Source organism: Cryptomeria japonica, chromosome 4 (assembly GCF_030272615.1).
Source record: "Cryptomeria japonica chromosome 4, Sugi_1.0, whole genome shotgun sequence".
NCBI classification, from domain to species: Eukaryota; Viridiplantae; Streptophyta; class Pinopsida; order Cupressales; family Cupressaceae; genus Cryptomeria; species Cryptomeria japonica.
In genome coordinates, this window is record NC_081408.1 from 6713309 (window position 1) to 6739646 (window position 26338).

The 26338-nt window shown below is 36.5% G+C and overlaps 1 protein-coding gene across 1 annotated transcript; it reads left to right on the forward strand.

Annotated features, from left to right (window-relative positions):
* The first annotated feature begins 5020 nt into the window (after nt 1-5020).
* On the forward strand, nt 5021-9193 carry LOC131050038 (uncharacterized). Its single transcript, XM_057984168.2, has one exon. It carries the CDS (start codon nt 5140-5142, stop codon nt 9004-9006), a length of 3867 nt encoding a protein of 1288 aa, XP_057840151.1. The 5' UTR covers nt 5021-5139; the 3' UTR covers nt 9007-9193.
* Nucleotides 9194-26338: the final 17145 nt, after the last annotated feature.

Here is a 26338-nt window from a genome sequence, read left to right on the forward strand (position 1 = left end):
ATAAAAATATAGAGATAGTAAGTGATATATAATGAGAGGGAGAGATATAGTGGTAGAGAAAGATAAAGATAACTAGATAGAGTTAGAGGGATAGATGAAAGAAGTGATAGAGAGATATAGATATATATATATATATAGAGAGAGAGAGAGAGAGAGATAAATAAAGGTCTAAAAAGAGGGAGGAGACAGAGAGAGAGGGAGATGGATGGATAAAAGGAGGCATGTCTATCTAGATATAGGGGACAGAGGAAGATATAGGTAGAGATGAAGATAGAATGAGATAGGAAGAGGGAAAATAGATAGAGAGATAGATAGAGGTATAGGGAGATAGAAAGATAGGGGGGTATAGAGGAAGAGATAGAGAGAGATCTGTAAACAAAGAGGGAGAGATACATATAAAAAAATGGTGAGATAGAGTGAGAGATAGATATCTAAGGACATATAGAGAGGGGGGGAGATATATAATGAGATTGACAAACAAAGAGATCTAGGGATAGACAAATAGAGATGGAAAGAGGGTGAGAGAAATAAAGGGAGACAGAGGGAGAGATGCACATATATTGGAAGACAAATAGAGAGATGTAGAGATATACACAAAAATAAAAAGAGAGAGATGGATAGAGATAATGAGATGGATAGGGGGATAGGGAGTGAATTAGGGAGGGAGATATGGGGAGAATTGGAGAGGAGGGGAAGATAGAGAGAGGGAGGTCTAGAGAGAGAGAGAGAGAGAGATTGTACAAGAAAGATAGAGTGAATAAGAGAGAGGCAGAGATAATGATATATAGATTCTGAGGGGGATATAGATGTATGGGGATAGAGATAGAGGGAGCAAGAGTGAGAGAGAAATAAGGTGACAAAGACAAGTAATAGACAAAAAGCTTAGAGCTTAGAAAGAGGAAGAGTGATAGGGAGGGGAATATAGAGAGATAAAAATGATAGAGATAGGAAGGGAGAAATAGGGAGTGTATGTTTAGAAAGAGTAGAAGTAGAGAGATATAAAAAGAGGGAGTAATGAAGAGAGAGGGAGTAATGAAGAGAGAGCGAGAGAGAGAGAGAGAGAGAGAGAGAGAGAGAGAGATGTTGTACAAGAAAGATAGAGTGAATAAAAGAGAGAGGCGAAGATAATGATATATAGATTCTGAGGGGGATATAGATGTATGGCGAAGGAGATAGAGGGATAAAGAGAGAGAGAAATAAGGTGACAAAGAAAAGTAATAGACAAAAAGGTTTAGACCTTAGAAAGAGGAAGAGTGATAGGGAGGGGGAAATATAGAGAGATAAAAATGATAGAGATAGGAAGGGAGAAATAGGGAGTGTATGTTTAGAAAGAGTAGAAGTAGAGAGATATAAAAAGAGTGAGTAATGGAGAGAGAGAGAGAGAGAGAGAGAGAGAGAGAGAGATGTTGTACAAGAAAGATAGAGTGAATAAGAGAGATAGAGTGAATAAGAGAGAGAGGCGGAGATAATGATATATAGATTCTGAGGGGGATATAGATGTATGGGGATAGAGATAGAGGGAGCAAGAGTGAGAGAGAAATAAGGTGACAAAGACAAGTAATAGACAAAAAGGTTTAGACCTTAGAAAGAGGAAGAGTGATAGGGAGGGGGGAATATAGAGAGATAAAAATGATAGAGATAGGAAGGGAGAAATAGGGAGTGTATGTTTAGAAAGAGTAGAAGTAGAGAGAGAGAGAGAGAGAGATGGAGATATAAAGATAAGATATAGGAAGTGATATGTGAAAAGGTGGAGAGGGATATAGAGAGAGATTAGGAGAGATGAGGGAAGAGGAATGTATAAGATCTAGAGATAGAGAGATAGAGATAAAGATAGCAAGGCAGACAGAGAAATAGGGAGTATGTGTTTGTGTGAAAGAGAGAGATATAGAGATAGCGGTAAGGAAGGAGAAATATGGAATGTATGTGAGTGAAAGAGATATATAGAGGGATAAAAATATATAAATAGACATAGTGAGGGAGAGAGGGAGAAAGAGGACATAGAAGTGGAGATATATAAAAAGAGGGAACGAGAGGGGGAAAGGGAGAGATACAAAGATAGATATATTAGGAATGATAAAGGGGGAAAAGAGAGAGATACAAGGAGATGTAAGGAGATATAGATAGCCCAGAGAGAGATATAGATGGAGATAATAATCAAATGGCATGTTACCCTTAGTATAACTCTTCAAGGACACAACTATCTATAAATTATTGGTATGAAATGACTAATCAATAGCTAGTTTGTCTCTCTTGATCTCTTGTTCTAAATGTTTAATTTAGGTTTTAAGTTGGAATTTATTTTATTATATAAATTAAAATAAAAATTGCCAAAGCTAAGTGACAAAAATTGCCATGCCTTCTGAAAGGGGCAGAATCATATCATTTAAGATATGTTGATTAGTGATGACCCATCTACATAAGCAACAGACAACCCACATGTTGACTCATTAGTAGAGACCACCTAGTTGGCTACCTAGTTGGCAAAAGAGAAGGTCACCTATGGTGACTTTATGAGTGACAGTGAGAAAAATTAAAATATCCATTTCTTGGCCCCAATAGGGGGATCTAGCACACAAGGAATAGGAGGATGGCAACCTAGGTATAGTGCAAGGGGCATTCCTATGCTATTATCCAAAAGATTTTGGAGTTGTATCACATCCAAGGCCACTTTGTGGGCATGAAGTTGAATTTGCACAAGAACATTCTAAGACACCATCAACGATTTGGTGTTACTATTAAAATTAGAATTGACAAAAATATGAGCAATCAAAGAAACAATTTTAGCTTTCCAACTTCTAAAATGAATCTCCATTATGAATACATTTCATTCCTAGGAAAATCTAGCCATAAATTCAATGTCATCTTCAGAAAGAACAATGTACTAGGTCAAATTCAATCTAAAAATCTTGAAGAAATAATATATCCACAATCAAATTGATTGTGTATGGTACACAACCAAAATAATAGGATTTTCCAAAGCTTGTGCAAGAACAATAAATGCATAACTATTCGTAAAATTTAAGTCAATTAAATGCAATATTTAGCTCAAAATTTATATATAGGAATATACCACTGCATATTTTAGGAAAAAAATTGCTAGTGTTATGAAAAATAAAGGTCTAGACAAGCAAACACCATAGAATATAGAAAATGAATGTATCTCTTTGGTTCAAATTTGTGCTAAAAAAGCTAAACTTTGCATTCGCAAAAGTGACTTGGCATGTAGAAATGAACTTGACCTATATAAATAAACTAGTAGAAAGTTAAAAACCATTAAAGATGCACCTTGACTTGTCATGTGTGGGGTTGTATGGATAAACACTATTCGACGACTTGAACTAGGAAAAGATTTGTTCTCTTTCCACCAACCCCCTAGGTGGACTAATTTAACAATGATAAATAAAAATTGAAGTCAACATACAAGATTGCAATATGTCTAGGATGATGATGCAAGTTGACAATATAATTATGATATCTAGAGATGATAGTCCAATGCTCTCATAGTGTAGATGTTTCTATTATTCCTTGATACAATTTGAAATGAGTGTGCCCAATGTCATTTTTAATACAACATAACACACAAATACATTTAAATGTGTGTTAGTGAATTGCAATAATCGATAGGAAAAAGGTAGCTTAAGCTCAAATCTAAATATGTAGAAAAAACATATGCCAACTCAAGCCCACAAATTTTATTTAAGATAATAATAAAAAATTTAAAATTTAGAGCTAAAATTTGAAGATGAATAATAATAAATATAAACCAAAATAAATTGATAAACTAAATTTAATATAAAAATATATTTCTTATAAAGAATTTATTACTAAAGTATTAATAATTGAAGAGAAATAAAGCCACTTCTAAAGTCCATAGCAATTCTTTAATGAATAAAACAAAGCTCCATTACTTTTCTGGTTTGAAGAGAGAAAATAAATATATATTAAAATATATGATAGCCAAGTGAATGTGACGAAGGAAAGCACGAGCATGACTAAATGATAAAGTGCACTATATTTTTATGGGGAATCCTTTACTTATTTAAAGTTGATGGTAATTATTAAAATCAAGAGTGGGCAAGAACTTATCACAATTTAATTTATAAAAAGTCTATTAAGTTGGATCTCAAATAATTTAATAAATCTTTTAATCTTTTGAAAAATAAAAAATTGCAAAATGGTTTATAAAGAATTTATTAAAGATTATTTGTTTATATTCTATTATAAGAGATAAGATTTTTAAAAATAGATAAGCTATTTTTAATGATGTATTAGTTAAATATAATGTGAGAGAAAGATTTTATAGATTTTTTTTTCATTAAAGATAAGACAGAGTTAAAATAGATAAACTATTTCAAGTATATAACAGTTAAACGTAATAAATTGAAAGGTTTATAAATCTTCTAGATTTGTAATATAAATATATTGACTATAAACTTGTTTAAAATAGTAATAATATATTTAAATTAAATCTATCAGATTTTGAAAAGGAAAGAAATATAAAATCATTGATTATTTAATAATTAAATCACAATTTTCATAAAATTTTACCCTATCAAAATATGGACCTGTCTATTCTCCATATAAAACATCTGATCAAAATCACAAAATCTGTAAATCATAACGAATTTTTATGCGATTTTATGATTTTACGGTTCTATCCTCTTAATCTGTCTTCCCAATACTGTAAAAATGCTAAAAATCAGCTATTGCATTATGTAAATTTGTATTTTCGATATGAAGAATAACCATTACTACCAGAATATATCTATGTTTAAATGATAAAAACTAGGTTTTTTTTCTGCTTTCATTTAAAAAAAAAAAGTTAGCTTACGTAAAAAAATAAATGACCATTAAAATATGTTTAGAGAACCTTCTCAATCACCCCACGTACGCCGTTGAAATTTGACTGGCCTCAATTTCAGAGTCGATCTTTTCACTCATTTTCTCAATTACAAACCCTCCATTAGTATACTGACTCACAATCCACTCAATCCACGTGTATTTTCTGGGATACCAACTAATTTGTTTTCTTCACAAATCTTCCACTTTACTTTTCATCTTGGGTACTCAAGAAATTCCCCAATCCGTCATGGTTTATGGTTTTGTCTTCTCTCAAATCCTTGAACTAGAAGAAACCCAATGAAGGAGAATGCAAACCTAGCCCACCAATTGAGAACAGAAATGGCGACTGGTAAGAAGCTGAGTGAATATTCTGTGAAGCAGGAGCTCAGAAATTTAAGCATGGAGGATGCACACAGAAGGCACATAGCCATGAATGCTCTGACTAAGCATGTTCAACAATTGGATGGGAGTGAAGTACCCAATTTTCTCAAGCAGGTTTCTCAGTTTCTTCATAAATCTAAGCCAACTTCCATAACTTCTCATATTAATGCCATATCTCTGTATGAGCAAGCTGTTAAAAGGCATGGAGCAAGTCTGGTATGTCAACTAGGGATCATAATTTGCATGCTTAGAACTGCACTCAATTTGGTGGGATTCAATACTGGTCTACAGCAAGCTTGTGTGAAGCTTGTTCGTTCTATTGCCAATTATGTCATCTGTACATCTGAGAGCAGAGAGCATGTATTGATGGAAGAGATTAAAGAGCCTGCAAGTTGTAATCATCATGCTGCCTGTTTATGTGGGGATAAAGGTCCTCAAAGAAACAATCTCCAGAAGACGCATGCTGTTTACTGCCAACAAATAGTGAAGGATTTGTGTAGCCCTCTGTTGGAAAAAGTGGGAGAAGCACCAAGGTGCTTGCATGCTCTGGTGGAGACAACCAGCTGGAAATATGCCTCTCAAGATTTGGTGAACCAAGCATGTTTGCAAGCAACCAGAGGATTGTTAATCAAGGGTTCACAAGCAGTGGGTCATATGCAGCTGATATGCTCCCTTGCCAAAAAGAATGGTTTGAGTTTAAAACCCCATGTGGGTACTCTGTTGAAGGCAGTTGCTGAGATACTTGATAAGGGTAGTGTACATAATTGGCAGCAGAGGTTGTGTTCTGTGCAGATGATCAATGGTTTTGTTAAAATTTCCAATGCCTTTGAGCTTCAAGAAATAATTGGAGTTTTGGAGAGACAAAGGGAGGATAAAATGCCTTGTGTGAGAAAAGTGGTTGCAGAAACCATTCACAGAGCAAAATTGGTTTTAGAGAATCAATGTTTTCAAGTTGAAGAAAGGATATGTAGCAGTGTTGATCTTTCTTCTGAGGAGGAGGAGTCTACAGGCTCTAATGAACAAGAAGCAACAGAAGGATACAAAGATTCTGATCCGAAACCAGTTTCAGGGTTTAATACAGAGTGGAGCATCAGGAATAACCCTATTGCTGCTGATGAAATTCAAGGGAATATTATTGTACCAGTATATACAAATGGGAAGGATATTATAGTGGACCTGAAAGGAGAAATTATAGTGGAGGGGCTAGGACTTTTGTGGGGCAGTGAAAATTTTCTGAGCAGAAGCCATGCTTACAGATCATCAGAGGTTGAGAGAAGTGAAGAAATTGTATCAGTTTCTTCTGTCAATACGGAAAGCATTGAAAAGCGGTGTCATACTGAATTGAAAGATATAGAGAGGCAGGAGAAATTGTCAATCAACGGCCAGGCTGAAGCTGAATTGGAAAAAGTTGTACTAGCTGAGAACTGTGAAAAAATGATTAAGGAAGACAAAAGTTGTTATTCTGATTTGGAAGATACGGAGAGGCATGAAAAATTGTCAAGCAACGGCCAGGCTGAAGCTGAATTGGAAAAAGTTGTATCCACTGGGAACTGTGAGAAAATGATCAAGGAAAAGAAAAGCTGTTATATTGATTTGGAAGACACAGAAAGGCATGAGAAATTGTCAAGCAACGGCCAGGTTAAAGCTGAATTGGAAGAAATTGTATCAACAGGAAACTGTGAAAAAATTATCAGGGAAGACAAAAGCTGTTATACAGATTTGGAAGACACAGAGAGGCATGAGAAATTGTCAAGCAACAGCCAGGCTAAAGCTGAATTGAAAGAAGTTGTACCAATTGGGAACTGTGAAAAAACGATCAAGGAAGACAAAAGCTGTTATACTGATTTTGTAGACACAGAGATGCATGAGAAATTGTCAAGCAATTGTCAGACTGAAGCTGAATTGGAAGAAGTTGTACCAACTGGGACCTGTGAACAAATGATCAAGGAAGACAAAAGTTGTTATACTGATTTGGAGGGCACAGAGAGGCATGAGAAATTGTCAAGCAACGGCCAGGCTGAAGCTGAACTGGAAGAAGTTTTATCCACTGGGAAGGAAGACAAAAGCTGTTGTACTAATTTGAAAGACACAGAGGAGCATGAGAAATTGTCAAGCGAGGGCCACACTGAAGCTGAATTGGAAGAAGTTGTACCCACTGGGAACTGTGAAAAAATGATCAAGGAAGACAGAATCTGTTATACTGATTTGGAAGACATAGAGGAACATGAGAAATTGGCAAGCAATGGCCAGGTTGAAACTGAATTGGAAGAAGTTGTATCAACTGAGAACTGTGAAAAGATGATCGAGGAAGACAAAAGCTGTTATATTGGTTTGGAAGACACGGAGGAGCATGAGAAATTGTCAGGCAATGGCCAGGCTGAAGCTGAATTGGAAGCGGATGTACCAACTGGGAACTGTGAAAAGATGATCAAGGAAGACAAAAGTTGTTATACTGATTTGAAAGACACAGAGGAGCATGAATTGGAAGCGGTTGTACCAACTGGGAACTGTGAAAAGATGATCAAGGAAGACAAAAGCTGTTATACTGATTTGAAAGACACAGAGGAGAATGAATTGGAAGCGGTTGTACCAACCGGGAACTGTGAAAAGATGATCAAGGAAGATGAAAGTTGTTATACTGATTTGAACGGCACAAAGGAACATGAGAAATTGTCAAGCATTGGCCAGGCTGAAGCTGAATTGGAAGCAGTTGTACCACTTGGGAACTGTGAAAAGATGATAAAGGAAGACAAAAGCTGTTGTACTGGTTTGGAAGACACAGAGATGCATCAAAATGAAAATTTGTCAAGCAGCGGCCAGGCTGGAGCTGAAATTGAAGAAGTTGTACCAGCTGGGAAGTGTGAAAAAATGATTGAGGAAGACAAAAGCTCTTTTACTGATTTAGAAGACACGGAGAGGCCTGAGAATTTGCCAAGCAACGGCCAGGCTGAAGTTGAACTGGAAGAAATTGTACCAATTGGGAATTCTGAAAAAATGATTGAGGAAGACACAGAGAGGCGTGAGAATTTGTCAAGCAACGGCCAGGTTGAAGCTGAATTGGAAGTTGTATCAATTGAGAACTGTAAAAAAATGATTAAGGAAGACACAGAGAGGCATGAGAAATTGTCAAGCGATGGCCAGGCTGAAGCTGAATTGGAAGAAGTTGTACCAATTGGGAACTGTGAAAAATTTATTCAGGAACACAAAAGCTGTTATACTGAATTGGAAGACACGGAGAGGGATGAGAATTTGTCAAGCAATGGCCAGGCAGAAGCTGAATTGAAAGAAGTTGTACCAATTGGAAACTGTGAAAAGATGATCAAGGAAGACGAAAGCTGTTATACTGATTCTGTAGACACAGAGATGGAGGAGAAATTGTCAAGCAATGGTGAGGCTGAAGCTGATTTGGAAGAAGTTATACCAGCTGGGGACTGTGAAAAAATGATTGAGGAAGACAAAAGCTATTATACAGATTTGAAAGACACAGAGAGGCATGAGAATTTGTCAAGCAATGGCCAGGCTGAAGCTGAATTGGAAGAACTTGTACTAATTGAAAACTGTGAAAAAATGATAAAGGAAGACAAAAGCTCTGCCTATCGGTGGTCAATGAAGATGGGTCAGTTCAGCTTATCATCTGTATGCAGCAATCGGGGCAAGGCAAGAGAAAGATTTGAATTAATTTTAGGAATATCTTTATGTGTTGGGTTATTAGTTTCTGCAGCTCTGTTTTCAATCAAGAGTTTTATGATACATGAAGATAACCATGTTCTGGTTCCTACATAACCAGACTGTTTTTCTGCCTCTTTTTTTCCTTGATGAGGGTTTTTCAATAGATCCTTCAAACAGCTTTCTTGGGCCACATGAAAAGGCTTTTTTTTGGCTGCTGTATTGCTACTGTGGAGAGATTATCGTTGTGGTAATCACTTCACCTTGCCACTTAGCCAGCTCTATGCATGATTTGGTTACTTCATATTACAAATTATAGTTAACAATATATATGACCTGTGATGCATTTAACTTATTCAAAATCTCGCAATTAGATACAAAATTTATAGTCAGTTTTAAGAGATTTTCACAATTCATCATATAATTATCAAGAGATGATGGATCGCGGAGTTGTTAAAATTTTTCACACAATAGAATCCAAAAATGCTCTATTGATAAAAATTTATATTGCTTGAAAATAGAATACAGATGATGGTTTCTGTCTATTTCTCAACCTGAAAGTGCAAAAAAAATCCATTTAACATGATATGTTGTATTTTTCCTGATAAACATTTCCATAATTTCTGTAGCCTGTTGATATTTGAATCATCCATCCCTGGTAGTTATTATGAATCCTCTCAACTTCTTTGGCTTGCTCTGTACTGTTAAATTGTTGGGATTATTATTTAATTATGTAAAAATTTATATTGTTAAATTTTGATAAAGCAGTGTTAAAGAATGATTATTTTGGCTTTTTCTGATGTAGATAAGATATAAAATTACTATTGATCCATTGACTATTTGATCATTAGATTTAATGATGTTAAGTAAAACTAACAATCTTAATAACTTTTGAACTCTGATATTTAATGGTCAATGACATTTATGAATTAGAATCTTTAACTTTAGACTATTTGATATTTAATGGTCAACTGACTTCTCTAAATTAGAACTTTCCTAATTGACCAATAAACGAATGGCCTACTTTTTAGATAAATTTTTACTTTATTTTTATTTTAAAAATTTTATATAAGTCTTAAAATATACTCTTGATCTTCATATTTTGAACCTATATGTGATAGCAAACATTTAAAAATCTTTTGTTTTAATAATATGAATTTGTCAATTTAAAGATTTTTTTTTTTTTTTTAATGAAACAATTAGATTTTATAGATATGGGCATCTATGTTTTTCTATAGTAGATTACAATATTATGAAGGGACATACATCTAAATTAAATCCTACATCTATATTAAATAACATCCTTTGACTGAGTCAAATATCATTAAACTTCGCCCAATAACACTTCAATTAGTTTGTCTAATTTAAATAATTATAATAAAGAATTGAATTATTTTTAAATTATATTTTTTACAGTTTATAAAATTTATTTTATAATAACCACTAGAATGTAGCCATAATTTTAACTATAATAAAAAACTCATTTTAAATATAAAATAATAGTGAGATGGAGGAAGGTTGTGCAACTTCATAGAGATGTTAAATAAGGGTACTCTTTTTGGCAGTGGCGGCTCACAATCACGCTCACCCAAATCCTTCTCTATAATACTTCCTTCAAAAATTTCACCTTCGAGAGCAGATGGTAACCTGAGTTGTCCTCTTCTAATCTGATGCACTGCTCATGTCCATGAAACTTGTATGGACAATTTCATCTTTGATAGGGAGGAATTTCTATATGTAGGGTTGAAAATTGCATACCCCTTTGTAATTCCACCTCCACTTTTGCAAACACTTTAGTGTCCATTCCCCTAGCATTTCGGTAGGCTCATTTCAGCTCTTGCATCATCCTTTTCCCTCTTAGGATGCTCAAGGTACCCTTCAGCAGCTATCCTTCAACTTCTGTTTCATGTTAGCCGCGTGTTTCTCCTGCCACTTATCATTACTTAGCATGATTCGTCTGGACACTAGTGCGCCGCATGGACATCTGGGTATGTGCACAAAGATGGTGGTCAGAAAAGTGGACACCACCTTAAAAAAAAAATGAAAAAACAAGCAATGCATACGCGGTATTAAAATTTGAAATCACCGCGTACCCACTTAGGTCTGGTGTCCCCAAGCCTAAAGCAAAGATATCGCATATGCAATGTTTTTAGGAAAGTGACCGCATACACGGTACCTGTCAAAAAAAGTTTTTTTAAAAACAACTGGGTCTTATTTTCCCCACGACCGCAGCCTTTTTTTCTTCATTTTCCCCACGAAACCGCGAACGGGCTCCCACATTTCTTCACCAAACACTATGGTTCAAGGTTAGTTTTGCTTAATTTTTGTTTTTCTTTTTAGTTTATTCAATTTTTTTACGTTTTGAATTTAATTTCGTTTATTTTGATTAAGTTTTTTAATTTTTTGTTTCAAAAACTAGATTCTAATAATCCACAACAACAACAAGATGCACCTCCTGAAAACCCCAAACAAAACCAACAAGATACACCTCCAGGTTCTGTTTTTGATCGTACACCTAATACACAAGAGCAATTGATTAATCAGTTAGGGCAAAACAAGTCTAAAATAAATAGACTGATTAATAAATTGAAAACATTTGAGCTTGAGCATCATAAATCCCTCGCCACTAGCTTAGAAAATTAGCTAGTGGTGCCACAGTCGTTTCCACACAAATTACAAAATAGGAAAACTATAGGGATATGTGTCATCAATACCATGCTAGTGGGTTATCATATGAGGGAGCGAAAAACAAAAATATTAGTAACAAAAAAATGTGTGCCTTTTTTGTTGATCCTAAAACTGGCTAGTCATTACCTCTTAATACAAAAAGGTTTCTCATACATTGGTGTACCATTATGTAGATGAAGAATCTTTTTTGGCAGAGGTTGTGGATGGTATTTGATGATCCACCTTGTAATAATTATGAGACCTGCCATTGTATTTTTTGAGAAAACTATACTGTGATTTTGTTCTCAATGTGTGGCCAAACTATTTTGACATGAAAGAGTTTTATGGTAGAGGTGGTGGCTCTGTCCAAGATAGACTTGGAGCCCATAGGTGATTAGCCTCAGAGAGTCACTGCCCCCTAGTACCCAAACCCAAGGTGCATCAAGTTGTCCCAGTAGAGCTGAAAGAGTCGATGGAGCTACAAACTCTTCAGGCAGCCAGAACATTAACTTGTGCCATAATCCAGCATGGGATACAGCTAGCACACCCTCTTGTGCTGGGTGATGATCCATTAGTTGCTCTAGGTGGCAACAGAGAGCTCATTCAGCATGTGTGTGTCAGTTGCTCCAGGATATGCACAAGGACAGATGACGAGGCCACTGCAGATGGATCCACATCTCATTCGTGCATGATTTGCGGGAGTAGATGTCAGACCCGCATGGCTGAGGATGTGGCGCTAACAGATGAGTTGATGGACATGTTGTTTGGCCATCAGCCACAGACACAGGTGTGTTGATTTGAATTCATAGCATTTTATTTATCAGTCACTTTAAATTTGTAATTACATAAATAAATTTTCATTTATATATTGATTTAAATTTATATAAATAATATGCATTTCAAGATGTAGCAGAGGTATCCCATACTCCTCCCGCAGTTACTACAGTTGCAACTTCAACGCCTGAGGTATAAATTTTGTAACATGTTAAAATAGAATAGTACACTTTGAATTTAAAACAAAATACAAGATATACTAACTATCTTTAATGCTTGGTCCAATTTTTGGTTTGTAAGTGTTTACAGGGGACCAAATGTCCCAGATTCATGACATCATTCTCTCAGCGATCGATTTTGGCCTACAAGGCTATACAGTATCATATTTTGTACACCCTTTTTTATGTATTGTTTTGATGGAATATGCAAGCCATTTCATTTTAGATTTTTAAAATTATGTTTAATATATTATCTGTACTAATATCTCAAGTTAATTTTGTTTTTTTAGGGTACCCCCTCCGCGTCTAGGCCTTGTCCTAATCAAAAGAATTCCTTGAAGATGCCAAAACATGGGAAGAAGGTAATTGAACACATTTTTAGTTGTACAATTGTTTGAAAATGTTGAAATTGTCTTAGTTGGAATTTGTAGATTGATTAGTGTTTTTTGTCTATTTTACATGTACATTGGTCATTGAGCTATGTAGATTTGTTGATTGCACCTGATTTGCCTGAGGATCGAGAGAGGACAGAGGAATGTATCTCTACTTTATTTTCTTGATTTCATGATTATATGCACATGTACATGTGAACTTGTGATAAATTATAAATTATAATCTTATAATTTTTCATACAAGAAATACCCATAGCTGCTTCATCAATGGCGAGCCCTCCTCTGTGCATTGGAGAAGGATCTCAGGATCCGGTACACTTTTGTTTGATATATTACATTAATTTTTTTTAACCTACAATACTTATCATTTTAATAATTGTATTTAATCTTTGATCATTTTTTGTATAGGTAATAGCGATAGTTTCTCCATCGATGGTGAGCTATCCTCAGTCCATTGGAGAAGCATCTCAGGCATCGGTATGTCATTGTTCTCTATATTATAGCTTTTAAGTGTTTTTGATGTATTTATGTTAGTATATTGTATTATTTGTACATTTAATCTACAATAGCCCCCTTTGCGGTTCGGCCATAATGTGGATCCTTTTAAGTTTGTCTTTAAGAAAAATCCTAAGACTGACAAGGAGAGGAGAGCGAAGACATTAGATCTGAGATCATCCAATGAGGTAATCTGCATTTAAATTGCAAAGAAATTATAGTTAAATGCATAGTTATGTTGTTAATTGTGAACTATTTTCTACAAAAGAATTCTAACTTGGCTTTTGAATTGTGGTGTTGCAGCCATCTACAGAGTCACATACTGCATCGAAGAGGCTTAATTTTGATGATCCACCACAAGTTTAGGATCATATAGTGTTAGTTGTGGTCATAGAATAACCAATACATGTAGACATATTCTGCATTTTTATTGTATATCGATTTGGACATGGCATATGCCACATTTTTGTAATACTTGTATTGACTTGGCAGACATGTTTTTTTTAATATATATATAAATGTTGATATTTGATCCAATAAATGTGCATTGAGTTCATTATTGTGTATTCATTGTATTTCGTGGCTGTCCTTTTATAAAGTTAATTGATCATTTGCCTATTTAATCAACAATATGAATATAAACAACAAAAATCTATGATATAAACATTGCAATCATGGAATATGATTTGATAAAATTTCTAAAATGTTGAATTAACCCTACAAAACTCCTTGTATTCAGTTCATTATTGTGTATTCGTTGTATTTGGTGGCTGCCCTTTTATAAATTTAAATGAATATTTGCCTATGTAATCAACAATATGAATATAAACAACAAAAATAGACAATATGAATATAAACAACAATATGTGTGTGGTGCAAGAGCACCCTTATGCTCGCAACGGACAAATTTTGGTTCTCGTGTTTGGGGTCATTCGGATCAATGATGTAAAAGTTGCTCAATTGTTGTCAAATTTGTTCAATTGTCGTCAAAATTGTCAAAGTTGTCAAAGTTTGGCTTCATTTGGATAAAAGATGTAAAAGTTGCTCAGTTGTTGTCAAAGTTGTCAAAGTTGCAAGATAGGCACAAATTAATTATGTTCGTCGTGTTCACAAACCAACACCATGAGTGCATCTGGGTGGGTAGGTTTATGCTAGGCATTCTCCTCTCATGCATCCCAAAGCAACGGAACGTTGAGAGACATACCCTACCGGTGCGATCTCTCAAGTGCTCTGAGTCCAAAAAATTGTCAAACTTTGACGAACTATTTATTCCAATCTAGGACACATATGAACGATTTGTTTGAACCTGTGGGGTTGTGTGAGGCTCCTCTACAATGAATTATCTCAGTTTCTGACGACTCGGAGCCATTTTCAATTGGTAGCAATTTTTCACTCGCTACAAAAATCGTCAGTTGCATGCAATTCAAAGTTGCAAGATAGGCTAGAATTGATTCAATTCATCCTGTGCACAAATTGACATCATGAGTGTGTCTGAGTGTGTCCAACTAGGCATTTTTACGCTAGACATGCTCCTCTCATGCATCCCAAAGCACTGGAACGTTGACAATCATACCCTACCGACACGATCTCTCAAGTGCCATGAGTCTAAAAAACTATCAAACTTTGACAAATTGTTTCTTCCAATCCATGACACATATGATCGATCTGTTTGAACCTGTGGGGTCATGTGAGGCTTCTCTACAATTCTCTATCTTGGTTTCTAATGAATCAAAGTCATTTTCAATTGGTAGCATTTTTTTGCCTGCTGCAAAAACCGTCAGTTGTATGTGATGCAAAGTTGCAAGATAGGCTAGAATTGATCTGGTTCATCCTATGCACAAACCGACATCATGAGTGCATTTGAGTGGGTAGGTATACACTAGGTGTTCTCTTCTTGTCCATCCCAAAGCGTCGGAACATCGAGAGTCATACCCTACCGGCATGATCTCTCAAGTGCCCTGAGTCCAAAAAATTATCAAACTTTGACGAACTATTTTTTCCAATAGAAGACACATATGATTGATTTGTTTGAATCTGTGGGGTCGCGTGAGGCTCCTTTACAATGGCCTATCTCAGTTTCTGATGACTCGAAGACATTTTCAATTGGTAGCATTTTTTCGCCTGCTACAAAAATCGTCAGTTGCATGGAATGCAAAGTTGCAAGATAGGCTAGAATTGATTTGGTTCATCTTGTGCACAAACCGACATCATGAGTGCATATGGGTGGGCAGGTCTATGCTAAGAATTCTCCTCTCATACATCCCAAAGCATCAGAACATCGAGAGTCATACCATACTGACATGATTTCTCAAGTGCCCTAAGTCCAAAAAATTATCAAACTTTGACGAAGTATTTCTTCCAATCTAAGACATATATGATCGATCTGTTTGAACCTATGGGGTTGCGTGAGGCTCCTCCACAATGGCCTATCTCATTTTCTTACGACTAGGAGCCATTTTCAATTGGTAGCATTTTTTCCGCCTGCTGCAAAAATCGTCAATTGCATGCAATGCAAAGTTGCAACATAGGCTAGAATTGATTTGGTTCATCCTACGCACAAACTGATGTCATGAGTGTTTTGGGTGGGCATTTTTATGCTAGGCATTCTCCTCTCATGCATTCCAAAGTGCCAAAACATCGAGAGTCATACCCTACTGATGCAATCTCTCAAGTGCCCTGAATCCAAAAAATTATCAAACTTTGAAGGATTGTTTCTTCCAATCCATGACACATATGATCAATCTGTTTGAACCTGTGGGGTCATGTGAGGCTCCTCTATAATGGCCTATCTAGGTTTTTGATGACTCGGAGCCATTTTCAATTGGTAGCATTTTTTCGCTTGCTACAAAAATCGTCAGTTGCATGCAATGCAAAGTTACAAGATAGGCTAGAATTGATTTGGTTCATCCTATGCACAAACCGACGTCACGAGCATGTCTGGGTGGGAAGGTGTTTGTTAGGCATGCTCCTCTCATGCATCCCAAAGCATCAGAACATCGAGAGTCATACCCAATCGGCGTGATCTCTCAAGTGCCCTATGTCCAAAAAAATGTCAAACTTTGACGGACTATTTCTTCCAATCCAGGACACATATCATCGATCTGTTTGAATATGTGGGGTCATGTGAGGCTCCTCTACAATGTCTTATCTTAGTTTCTAATGACTCGGAGCCATTTTCAATTGGTAGCAATTTTTTGCCTACTACAAAAACCATCAGTTGCATGCAATGCAAAGTTGCAAGATAGGCTAGAATTGATTTCATCCATCCTGTGCACAAACCAACATCATGAACGCGTCCAAGTGGATAGGTTTAAGCTAGGTATGCTTCTCTTGTGCATCCCAAAGCATCGAAACGTCGAGAGCCATACCCTATCGACGTGATGTAGAAGTTGTTTGACAACTTTTTTGACAATAATGACATTTTTTGCTCAAATTGTATCTAGACTCAATCTACAACTCCTATGACCCAATAATGACTCAAATAATTCTCCATGATTATACAAGAATCAAGAATTCTCATGATTGACCTTATCAATAATGGTCATGATTGATCTTATCATATCACATAAATTCAAAACATAGTCACAAAACATAGACACAAAAAATAGTCACAAAACATTGTCACATATTCAAAAATTTGCCTCTAAATATGGTCAAATCAGCTCTTGGCTATTTTAATATACAAAAAAATGTCCTACAAATCATCTCATGGGCTTTTATACAAAATTTGGCATTACAATATGTGCGATTCAGATTGTCGCCATTTTAATATACAAAATTTGGCATCTAAATATGTACAAATCATCTCATTATCATTTAAATATACAAAATTATGCCCCTAAACATGTGCAAATTAGCTCATGGGCATTTATATATACAAAAAATGAATATAAAAAAATGATATATACAAAATTCTCAAAATCATTCTACTCTGAACCGTAGAATCAATCAAATGAGCCTTCAGGATCAACAATAACCCGTATTGTGTCAAGTATTGTCTTATGGTCAGATTCATGAAATTTCCATAAAATCTTGTTATGAGGTCTACCATGATACCTCGTCAAATGAATTTTCATTGTCTATCTAAAATTCAAATTTTTAATCATTTGAACAATTAATTGACATCTTGCAGTTTGATTTAAGTTTTAAAAATAGTTTTGCCATATTCTTTTAACTATTCTCCTACAAGTTCATTCATTCATTTTATCTGGCATTGGCTTCAATATATTCTCATAAATGTCAATTAGATACTTTGGTTTCCTAGGAATGATTCGAGGAGGTGTTAACATCGATGCATTGTGTGGAGGTGTATGTTCATCATTTAATTGATTATTCAATGATGTCTCTTCTTCAATTGCATTAGGCTCATACCGTAAATCAATTATCTCTTCTTCAATTGCATTAGGTGCATTATTTTCATTTGGTAAATCAAATTGAGATGTTGAGGATGACATACCTTCTTGTCCCATTGTTCTTACGTCATGTAATTTATGCATATGTTGCCTTTGTCTTTCCTTTTCAGCCTCTCGTTGTTCCATCATTCCTTGCTTCTTCTTTCCCATGGTTGATATCAGTTCTCCTAAATAGAATCATATTACATATATATGTAAATAAAAGTAATTTTTTGAATCAAATATTAAACAATCACAATAACATTGACAAAACTAATAAGAACAACAATTCAATCATTTGAAATCATGAAAAAACATAAAATTCACTTACTTCTATGTATAAAATAATGATAAAAGTGTAGACACGGTTGTAGTGGGGCCTTCAACGACCTCAAAAAATTCTTTTGAGGTCATTGAGGCTCTTGGGAACTAAAACTATGTCTAAGTACCGCATATGCGTTGTTAGTCCCTAAAATGTTTGCAAGCACAACAATATTTTTTGGCACCCTATACATGCTTAGAACTCATAAATACTATGTGCGTGCTCCTAGGCCTTAAAAATGTTATGGAAGGACAACGAACTAATAGGCTCAATACCCTGTATGCACTATTTTTAGTAAATAAAATGTGAAGAAAAAGGGAGGGAGGGAGAGGGGGAGGGGGAGGGAGAGAGAGGGAGAGGGAGAGGGAGAGAAAGAGAAAGAGAGGGAGAGGGAGGGGGAGAGAGAGAGTAACAGGGAGAGAGAGAGAGAGACAGATAGACAGATAGATAGACAAACAGATAGACAGACAGACAGACAGAGATAGAGAGACAGAGGGAGATAGAGAGAGAGAGGGGGGGGGAGGGGGAGGGAGAGAGAGAGAGGGGGGAGGGGGAGGGAGTTGGAGGGAGAGAGAGAGAGAGGGGGGGGGAGGGGCAGAGAGAGGGAGGGAGAGAGAGAGAGAAAGAGGGAGAGAGAGAGAGAGGGGGGGATGGAAGGAGACAGAGGGAGACAGAGAGGGAGGGAGAGAGGGAGAGAGGGAGAGGGATAGAGGGAGAGAGATAAACAAAGAGGGAGAGAGAGAGAGAGAGAGGGAGAGAAAGAGAGGGAGAGAGGGGGGGAGAGAGGGAGAGGGGGGGATTATTTCCCAAAGCCTCTCGAGCTCAAACTATGGACCTTGGGATTATTAGGTCTACTGTTCATCCAAATGGTGACCATTACATGGAAGACCTAATTACAATACAACAATATAAACTAAGGGAGATAAAGGGGGTAGGGAGAGAGAAAGAGTGGGGAGGGAGAGAAGAAGAAGAAGAAGAAGAAGAGAGAGAGAGAGAGAGAGAGAGAGAGAGATCAATTAAATTGTATCATATCACATCAATCTTACTGCATAAGCTAATAATATAGTTAAATGCAATGGAATTGATTTCCTTGGTATGGTTATAAATTGCTACCTAGACCATGAGTTTGGAAACCACTTTGTATTCTAAGAATTGCAGGGGAGAAAATTAGGAAGAAAAAATGTGTATTACCAAAGATTGCCCAAACCCCACCACAGGAGGAGTGTGGTGGAGGAATGATGCACAATGGGTTTTGTACACTGAGTCAAATGCTAAGTTTATCAAGGAAATCATAGCCTCTCAAGCTCAAACTGTGGACCTTGGGATTATTAGGTCTACTGTTCATCCAAATGGTGACCACTACATGGCAGACCTAATTGCAATACAACAATATAAAGTAAGGGAGATAAAGGGGGTAAGGAGAGTGAAAGAGTGGGAAGGGAGAGAAGAAGAGAGAGAGGGATGGGGTATGGAGGAAGGGAGGAAGGGAGGAAGGGAGAAGGGGAGAGAGGGAGAGAGAGGGAGAGCAAGAGAGAGAGAGAGAGAGAGAGAGGGAGGGAGGGACGGAGGGAGGGACGGAGAGAGAGAGAGAGAGGCACCATGTATGGGCTTGAGAGGGAGAGAGGGAGACAATACACATACATACACACATATGTGTGTATATATATACTTAATATATTATATATTATTATATATATATATATTATATAATATATGTATATGCACATATTATATATACAATATCATATTATACTGTAAAGCGGAAAATCGAACCCTAGGTATTCCCCCCACTCCAAGGAGAAAGGAGGTCACTAGGATTGACGGTTTTCACTTAGGAGAGACTTTACATTCAAAAGAGGGGTTGAAACCCACAAGATCCAATCCCACACAATGCAAGATTGGATTCTAAATGAGTTTCAAGGGTTAAGACAGCAAGGCTACCCTCTTTTGTAAAGAATGTAGATAGAAGGATTGAACTAGGAGTGCATGTAAAGTAAGAAAGATTCGCTTATAAACAGAGATAGGAATATGGGATGAAGCTACAGACCTGGAATTAGCAATAAAATGTTGAGACGGTGTTGTCCTGCAAATTTGAGCGAAAGTTGACGGGACGATGGTGCCCAGCGTGCACACGGTCCTCCGAAAAATCCGCGAAACGAAGGGGGATCTGTTCGTCTCTGCACAAGGATTCCAGATCTTCAATTACAGCCACGTACCTTCAACCTACACACAGAAAAGAGAGGATGATTGGGGGGTTAGGGATTAGGGGTTTTCCTTTAGGTCAAACCCCGGTTTTGGAATTAACCAAGAAATGAGAATGTTGTAAATGTAAATGTTTGTAATGTAAACAAGTACTGATACCTTGTTGTAAGAATGTTTGTATTCTTACATGCTAAGGTGTAATGATGTTGTATGTTGTATGTGATCTCCTCTTCAATGGTTGAATCCTTGTCTTGAATGCAACACTTAGCCTTGAATGGAGACTTAGAATGAAGGAATGCTTGAATGCTTGAATGTTTGAATGTTTGCCTAGCGCTTCTGCCTCTTGTACACATATGTCCTTCCTCCTCAAAATGGGAGAGGAAATGTAGTTTATATACTTGTCAACTAGGGTTGAAAGACTGATTTTTCCGACCTTAGGCCGACTTAGAAACCTTATTTTCCAATTTGCAAACTTAAAGACCCGAAGCCCCATAAGAGACCGGGCCCAAAATAGGGCCAGGGACCATGGCGCTAGGCGCCATGGTCCTGGGGGACCAGGGCGCTGGGCGCCATGGTCCTAAAGGACCAGGGCACTGGGCACCATGGTCCCACCTCCCAGGACAGCAGGGTGCAAGGAGGATCAGGCCAGGGTGCTGAAAAATGCAGTTTTTGATGTCATAAACAAGTTTCGGGGTCTCCATTCAGGTTCAGTGTTGCGTCACCATCGTGAAGACCCAAATGCAGTCAAAATTGCAAGTGTCACAATTTTAGGATGCTACATTTAGCCCCCACTTTAGCTGGAGTATAAGCGTACGCCCATACTACCGGTAAAGTACAAGGAAACAACATTGAAAGACTTTCACTACGTCAAGGAGGCAAGATACGCCAAGCCCCCAGTGGACTAAGGATCTTACGACTTCGATAAAGCAAAAGGGAAGATCACGAGGAAGAACCATGACTATCAATAGTAAGGTTCCTTCACTATGAGTCATGTAAGAAAAATACCAAAAATTTTCAAAGAAAAGCAAAGTTCGCTAAGAAATTTTCAAGTATCTTGAAGAGATATGAACAGGGTGTATGCCCCCCTACGTTAAAGCAATCGCACACACCTCATCGGGGGTGATTTCTTTAAGGTAGTGATACACATAAGAAATGAGAAAGGAAAGGAGCACATTATCACAAAGATTTAGCCCCCAAGTGTGAGATAAACCCAAGGATAATAAACACAAAACACAAATCACGAGGTGACTTCGCTTTCCTCGGGGTCAGTATGTTGTATGCTAATTCATGTATATCATATGTATGTATGCATAATTGTTCTTCATTCCCCAATCAAGGAAGGTCACCTAGAAGAAGGGAACACATGTGTCTTTTGAGTCAACATAGAGAGACCAAAAGAGATCTCAATGCTTTGCATCATCCTCAAGTAGACAACACTAAGGACAATAAATAGAAGAATGAGAATAACACATAGAAGAAGTAACAAAAGAGAGGAGGAGAGAGTTTGCTATGCTAATGAACTAGTCTAGCACGTCATCCACCCCCCGATCTTGCTGATCAATATTTCAGGAAGGCAGGGAACACGCTAGAGGAGGAACATCCAACACAGCAGATGGAGCTATCATAGGATCCAAACAAGGGCTATGTTCATGTTCCAAGCCACGTTGTTCTTGTCTAGGAGCTAGGATAAGTGCTTTAGAAAATTTGTTAGATAAATGGTTATCAATATCAACAAATTCATATTCACTATCAGAAGGAAGAGAAGTAACATTTTCATCTATATCATCATCAAGATTTATAAAAATAGGATCTTTAACTCGCACAGGATCAAAACCATCATGCATCTTATGTTTAGGAGATTTTGGCTCAATTTTCGGCTGAGGAGAAAATGGAATAATATTAGGTGAAGGTGTTTTTGGAGATTGCAAAGTTTGAGAAGCAGTTGCACAAGCTCTAAGACGACGCTTTCGTCAGCGTTCACGCGCAGAACGATTTCGTCTAGTCTTAGTAGGAAGTTGAGGAGATTGAGGAGGAATGTTCTCATCCTTATCACTTGGGTGTTTAGGTTGTGGTCTCTTAGGTTGGATGATAGGAGAAGAGGAAGGTCTCTTCTCTTTATAAAAGGAAGGAGGAGGAACTGCTCCATATAAAGGAGGAATATTTGGTTTAGGAAGGAGACCAAGTCCATCATGACGAGGAGGTATAGGTCTACTTTTAGAAAGTTTATCAGACATAGACATAGTCACATCCATAGGAATGGGTTGGGAATCTTCTTGAGGAAAGACATTAGTTTTATCTTTCAAAGGAAGAACTTCCTTCTCAAGAACGATAGGAATATCAAGTTTGGGTGTTCAAGGTTCACTTAGAGATAGGATCATATCTTTTTTCCACTTTTGATAAGATTTGAAAAGATGATCACTTCACGGTGGAAGAGATTGGAATTGTTTAGGCCAAAAATAATCAATAGGAACGCTAGAAGTTCTTTCAACTGGTTTAAAGAGACTATGACTGATAGTAACAACTTCACCATTATGGGGAAATTTCAAACACTTGTGAATAGGAGAAGCAATAGCTTTCATGGAAGATAGCCAAGGATAGCCTAGCTTCACACGAAATTGTTCGGACGATGGAATAATAGCAAAGCTCACATCAAGGGATTTGTTATGGACCTCAATAGGTAATGTAATAGAACCAATTGCAGGAGAAGAAAATGCATCAAATAATTTCACAACCACATTTGTTTTGTCATAGATCACTTGATTTAATTGCAAAGTAAAAAGAAATTCTTTAGTAATGACATTAACCATGCAAGAAGGATCAATAAGCACTCCACGGCAAGGTGTATTCTTGACTTTTGCAACTATATATAAAGGACCATCAGGTGCCCTGATAGTTTCACTAGAATCAAATGTTATGGAAGGTTCTTGAGGAATTTTTTGCTGCTCTACAAAGTTAATCACATTCGGAGTCATAGACACAAGACCATCAGGTGAGAAAGAGGAATCATTAGTCTCAATCACATTAGAGGTATGAGAAGGTAATGGATCAGTAAAAATCTTAAGATTTTGGTTAGGAGGAGCTACAGATGTGTTGCCTTTATCATTCACTCCTGAAACAGAGATAGTATTATTATCAATTAGATCTTGAATTTTACCCTTCAAAGCAAAACATTTTTCAGTATCATGCCCAGGTTGACGATGAAATTGACAAAAAGATTTGTTATCAAAATAGGGTGAATTAATCTTTGCAGGATCTATTTGCTTTACAGGAGGGAGAGTAAGCACATTTTGTTCCAATAACTTATTCATAATACTATGCAATGATTCATTCAAAGGAGTAAACTTTCTCTCTTTCTTGAAAAACTTAGAAATAGGAGGCACACCTGATGCTGCATTCACATTGTTGTTGATGATGTTTTCATTAACGAACCCTCTATTCGGTTTAAACTTCCCAAATGGTTGTTGACTACTATCACCCTTATCACTCGGAGCCATAGGATTTGCTTGTTCCATTTGACTCACAGTCAGTTGATAATTGTGAAGAGTTGCACACAACTATTGGAAAGAAGTAAACTCAGAAAACAGAAGTTTTTCTCTAATGTATTTTTGTAAATTAGAAATAAAGATTCTTTGAATATCATTGTTAGGTACTCGAAAAGAAATTTGAGCACAAAAATGCTTATATCTACCAATGAAATCAGTCACTTTTTCTTTAACACCTTGTTTACAATGCATTAAATCAATCAAAGTAACTTTAGGACTTATATTGTTTTGAAATTGTTGAATAAAAGCATTTGCAAGTTGTTGGAAAGAAGTAATAGAATAGGAAGGTAACGAGCAATACCATTGTAGGGCCTTATCTCTTAATGTCCTAGTAAACAGTTTTGCAAGCAACCTTTGGTCATAAGTAAAATCGGTACATATTGTTTGAAAGGTCTTAACATGTGCTAGGGGATCACCTTTACCATTATAAAGCTCCAACTAAGGGATTTCAACATGTTTAGGTGGGATAACTCGAACAATGTCAAGAGAAAGTGGGCTCGCAACATCAAATGTGGGCACACTAAACTTAGATTGATTCATAGAAGCAATTTGTTGCTGTAAAGAAGAGACAGTTTGTGCAAGATTGTTAATGGTCGCTTTAGTCGAAGAGTTCATATTAGACATGTTAGATTGTGATGGAGGTATTATGTTATTGAAAGAAGGTATTGATTGAGAGTAAAGTGGTGGGACACTATGATGGTTAGTCATAGGAGATGATTGGAAACAAGGAACACTACCAAGAGGAATGGAATGGTTGAATGAATTGCCCCCTTGCATCATGTTCATTTGTGGAGATGTAATAGGGACACTCATTGAAGGAATGAATGAAGAAGTCGGATTGAATGAAGGAAGAGGGTTGATTGAAGAGGAAGGATTGCCCCCATGACTAGTGATCATAGGTGGAATGTTTGGTATTGAAGTAGTCATTATGTTTGATGTAAAAGTAGGTATACTAGCAATAGAAGTTGTTAAAGGAATAGAATGATTGACTTGAGTAGGAGGTTGTGTATAACCCAAAGTTTTAGCACAACTCTTCATAGGCATCACATTCGAATCCACAATGTGCACAATACCATGCAAGATATCAATTCCATTCTTATCACTTTGGACCATATGTTTTAGACCCTCAATTAATGAAAGAGCTTGACTATTAGGATACTCATGAGACATCCATTGCTGAAAATCGTCAAATTGGTTATCCAATTTCGAAAGTTGTTCTACAGAAACCTCATGGAGAGCTTCTTCATCATGAGGAGGATTAGAGGAATTACCCGTGTCCTCGTTAAAAAGGCCATTCAAATTAGGTTCCATCTCCTCGGTAATTAAACCTTGGAAAGACTTAATTCTAAGGCTTCATCTAACGGGAATAGTGTAAGTAGGGCTTATTGTTGTAAAACTCATGCACTAGAGAGAGAAAGAAGATTTTGAATTTAGAAGTAGCAAATTTCAATAAAATCAGCCAATCTCCTAGATTTAAGCTGTTAAATACAATCACGACAATCTCCCGAAATTTCAGAAAAAATGTCAGGGACCGTGGTGAACGGAGTGCACACGGTCCTTGCAACTTTTTTCAAAATTTTCAGAGATGAAAGTTATGATGATTTTAAAGCTAATCTAAAAAAATTGAGTGATTTTACGATTTGTAGATAGGCCAAATTAAAGTTGCAATCTCAAAATTGAACCCTACCAAGATTGTTGAAAAATGCAAAATTTGAATTTTGAAAAAGAGAGGGAAACTGAAATTTTGAATTTCATGATTTTAGAGGGAATACTAAAAGCAATGCAAGCTTTGAAATTTAAAAGTTGACTCAATTTCATGCAAAATTCAATTTTGAAAGCGGAAATCAAAGTTGTTGCAATTAAACACTTAATTTCAGAAGTCACAAATTGCAAAAATTTGAATAAAGCACTGAAATTTCGAATGAAGGCCAACACACTTTTCAGATTTAGGACAATAAGAAACCAATTTTGACACAAAATTTCAATTTCAACAATTTTTGAATGATTAGAAGCCTTAATCCAAGCAATCACTAGACCAACTTTGACTTTAATTTCGAAAGAGTAACTTTCTTGACTTATTGGATGACTTAGGATAGGAAACACAATCCCTCCTATTTAGAGATGGATGGTGATGAACGTGGCTTGATTAGGTTGATTGGGACATGATGTAGGGTATGTGATGGTGATTATCGAGATGGGGAGGGTGTGGGGGGTTCAATGTTAGATAGAAGAAATGGAGGACCTATTACATTCCTATGGAAGAAGAGGAAAATAGAGTATCCATTATTATGACTATGTATGCATGATATGCAGCTATTATGAATGTATGGATGGATGGAATGCAATGAAATGCAATATATACAGATGAGATGCAATGACGATCCATGGTACTTTATTTTTCATCATTGAGCTTTAAAATGTTGTAAGAAAATACAAGCAACTTGAC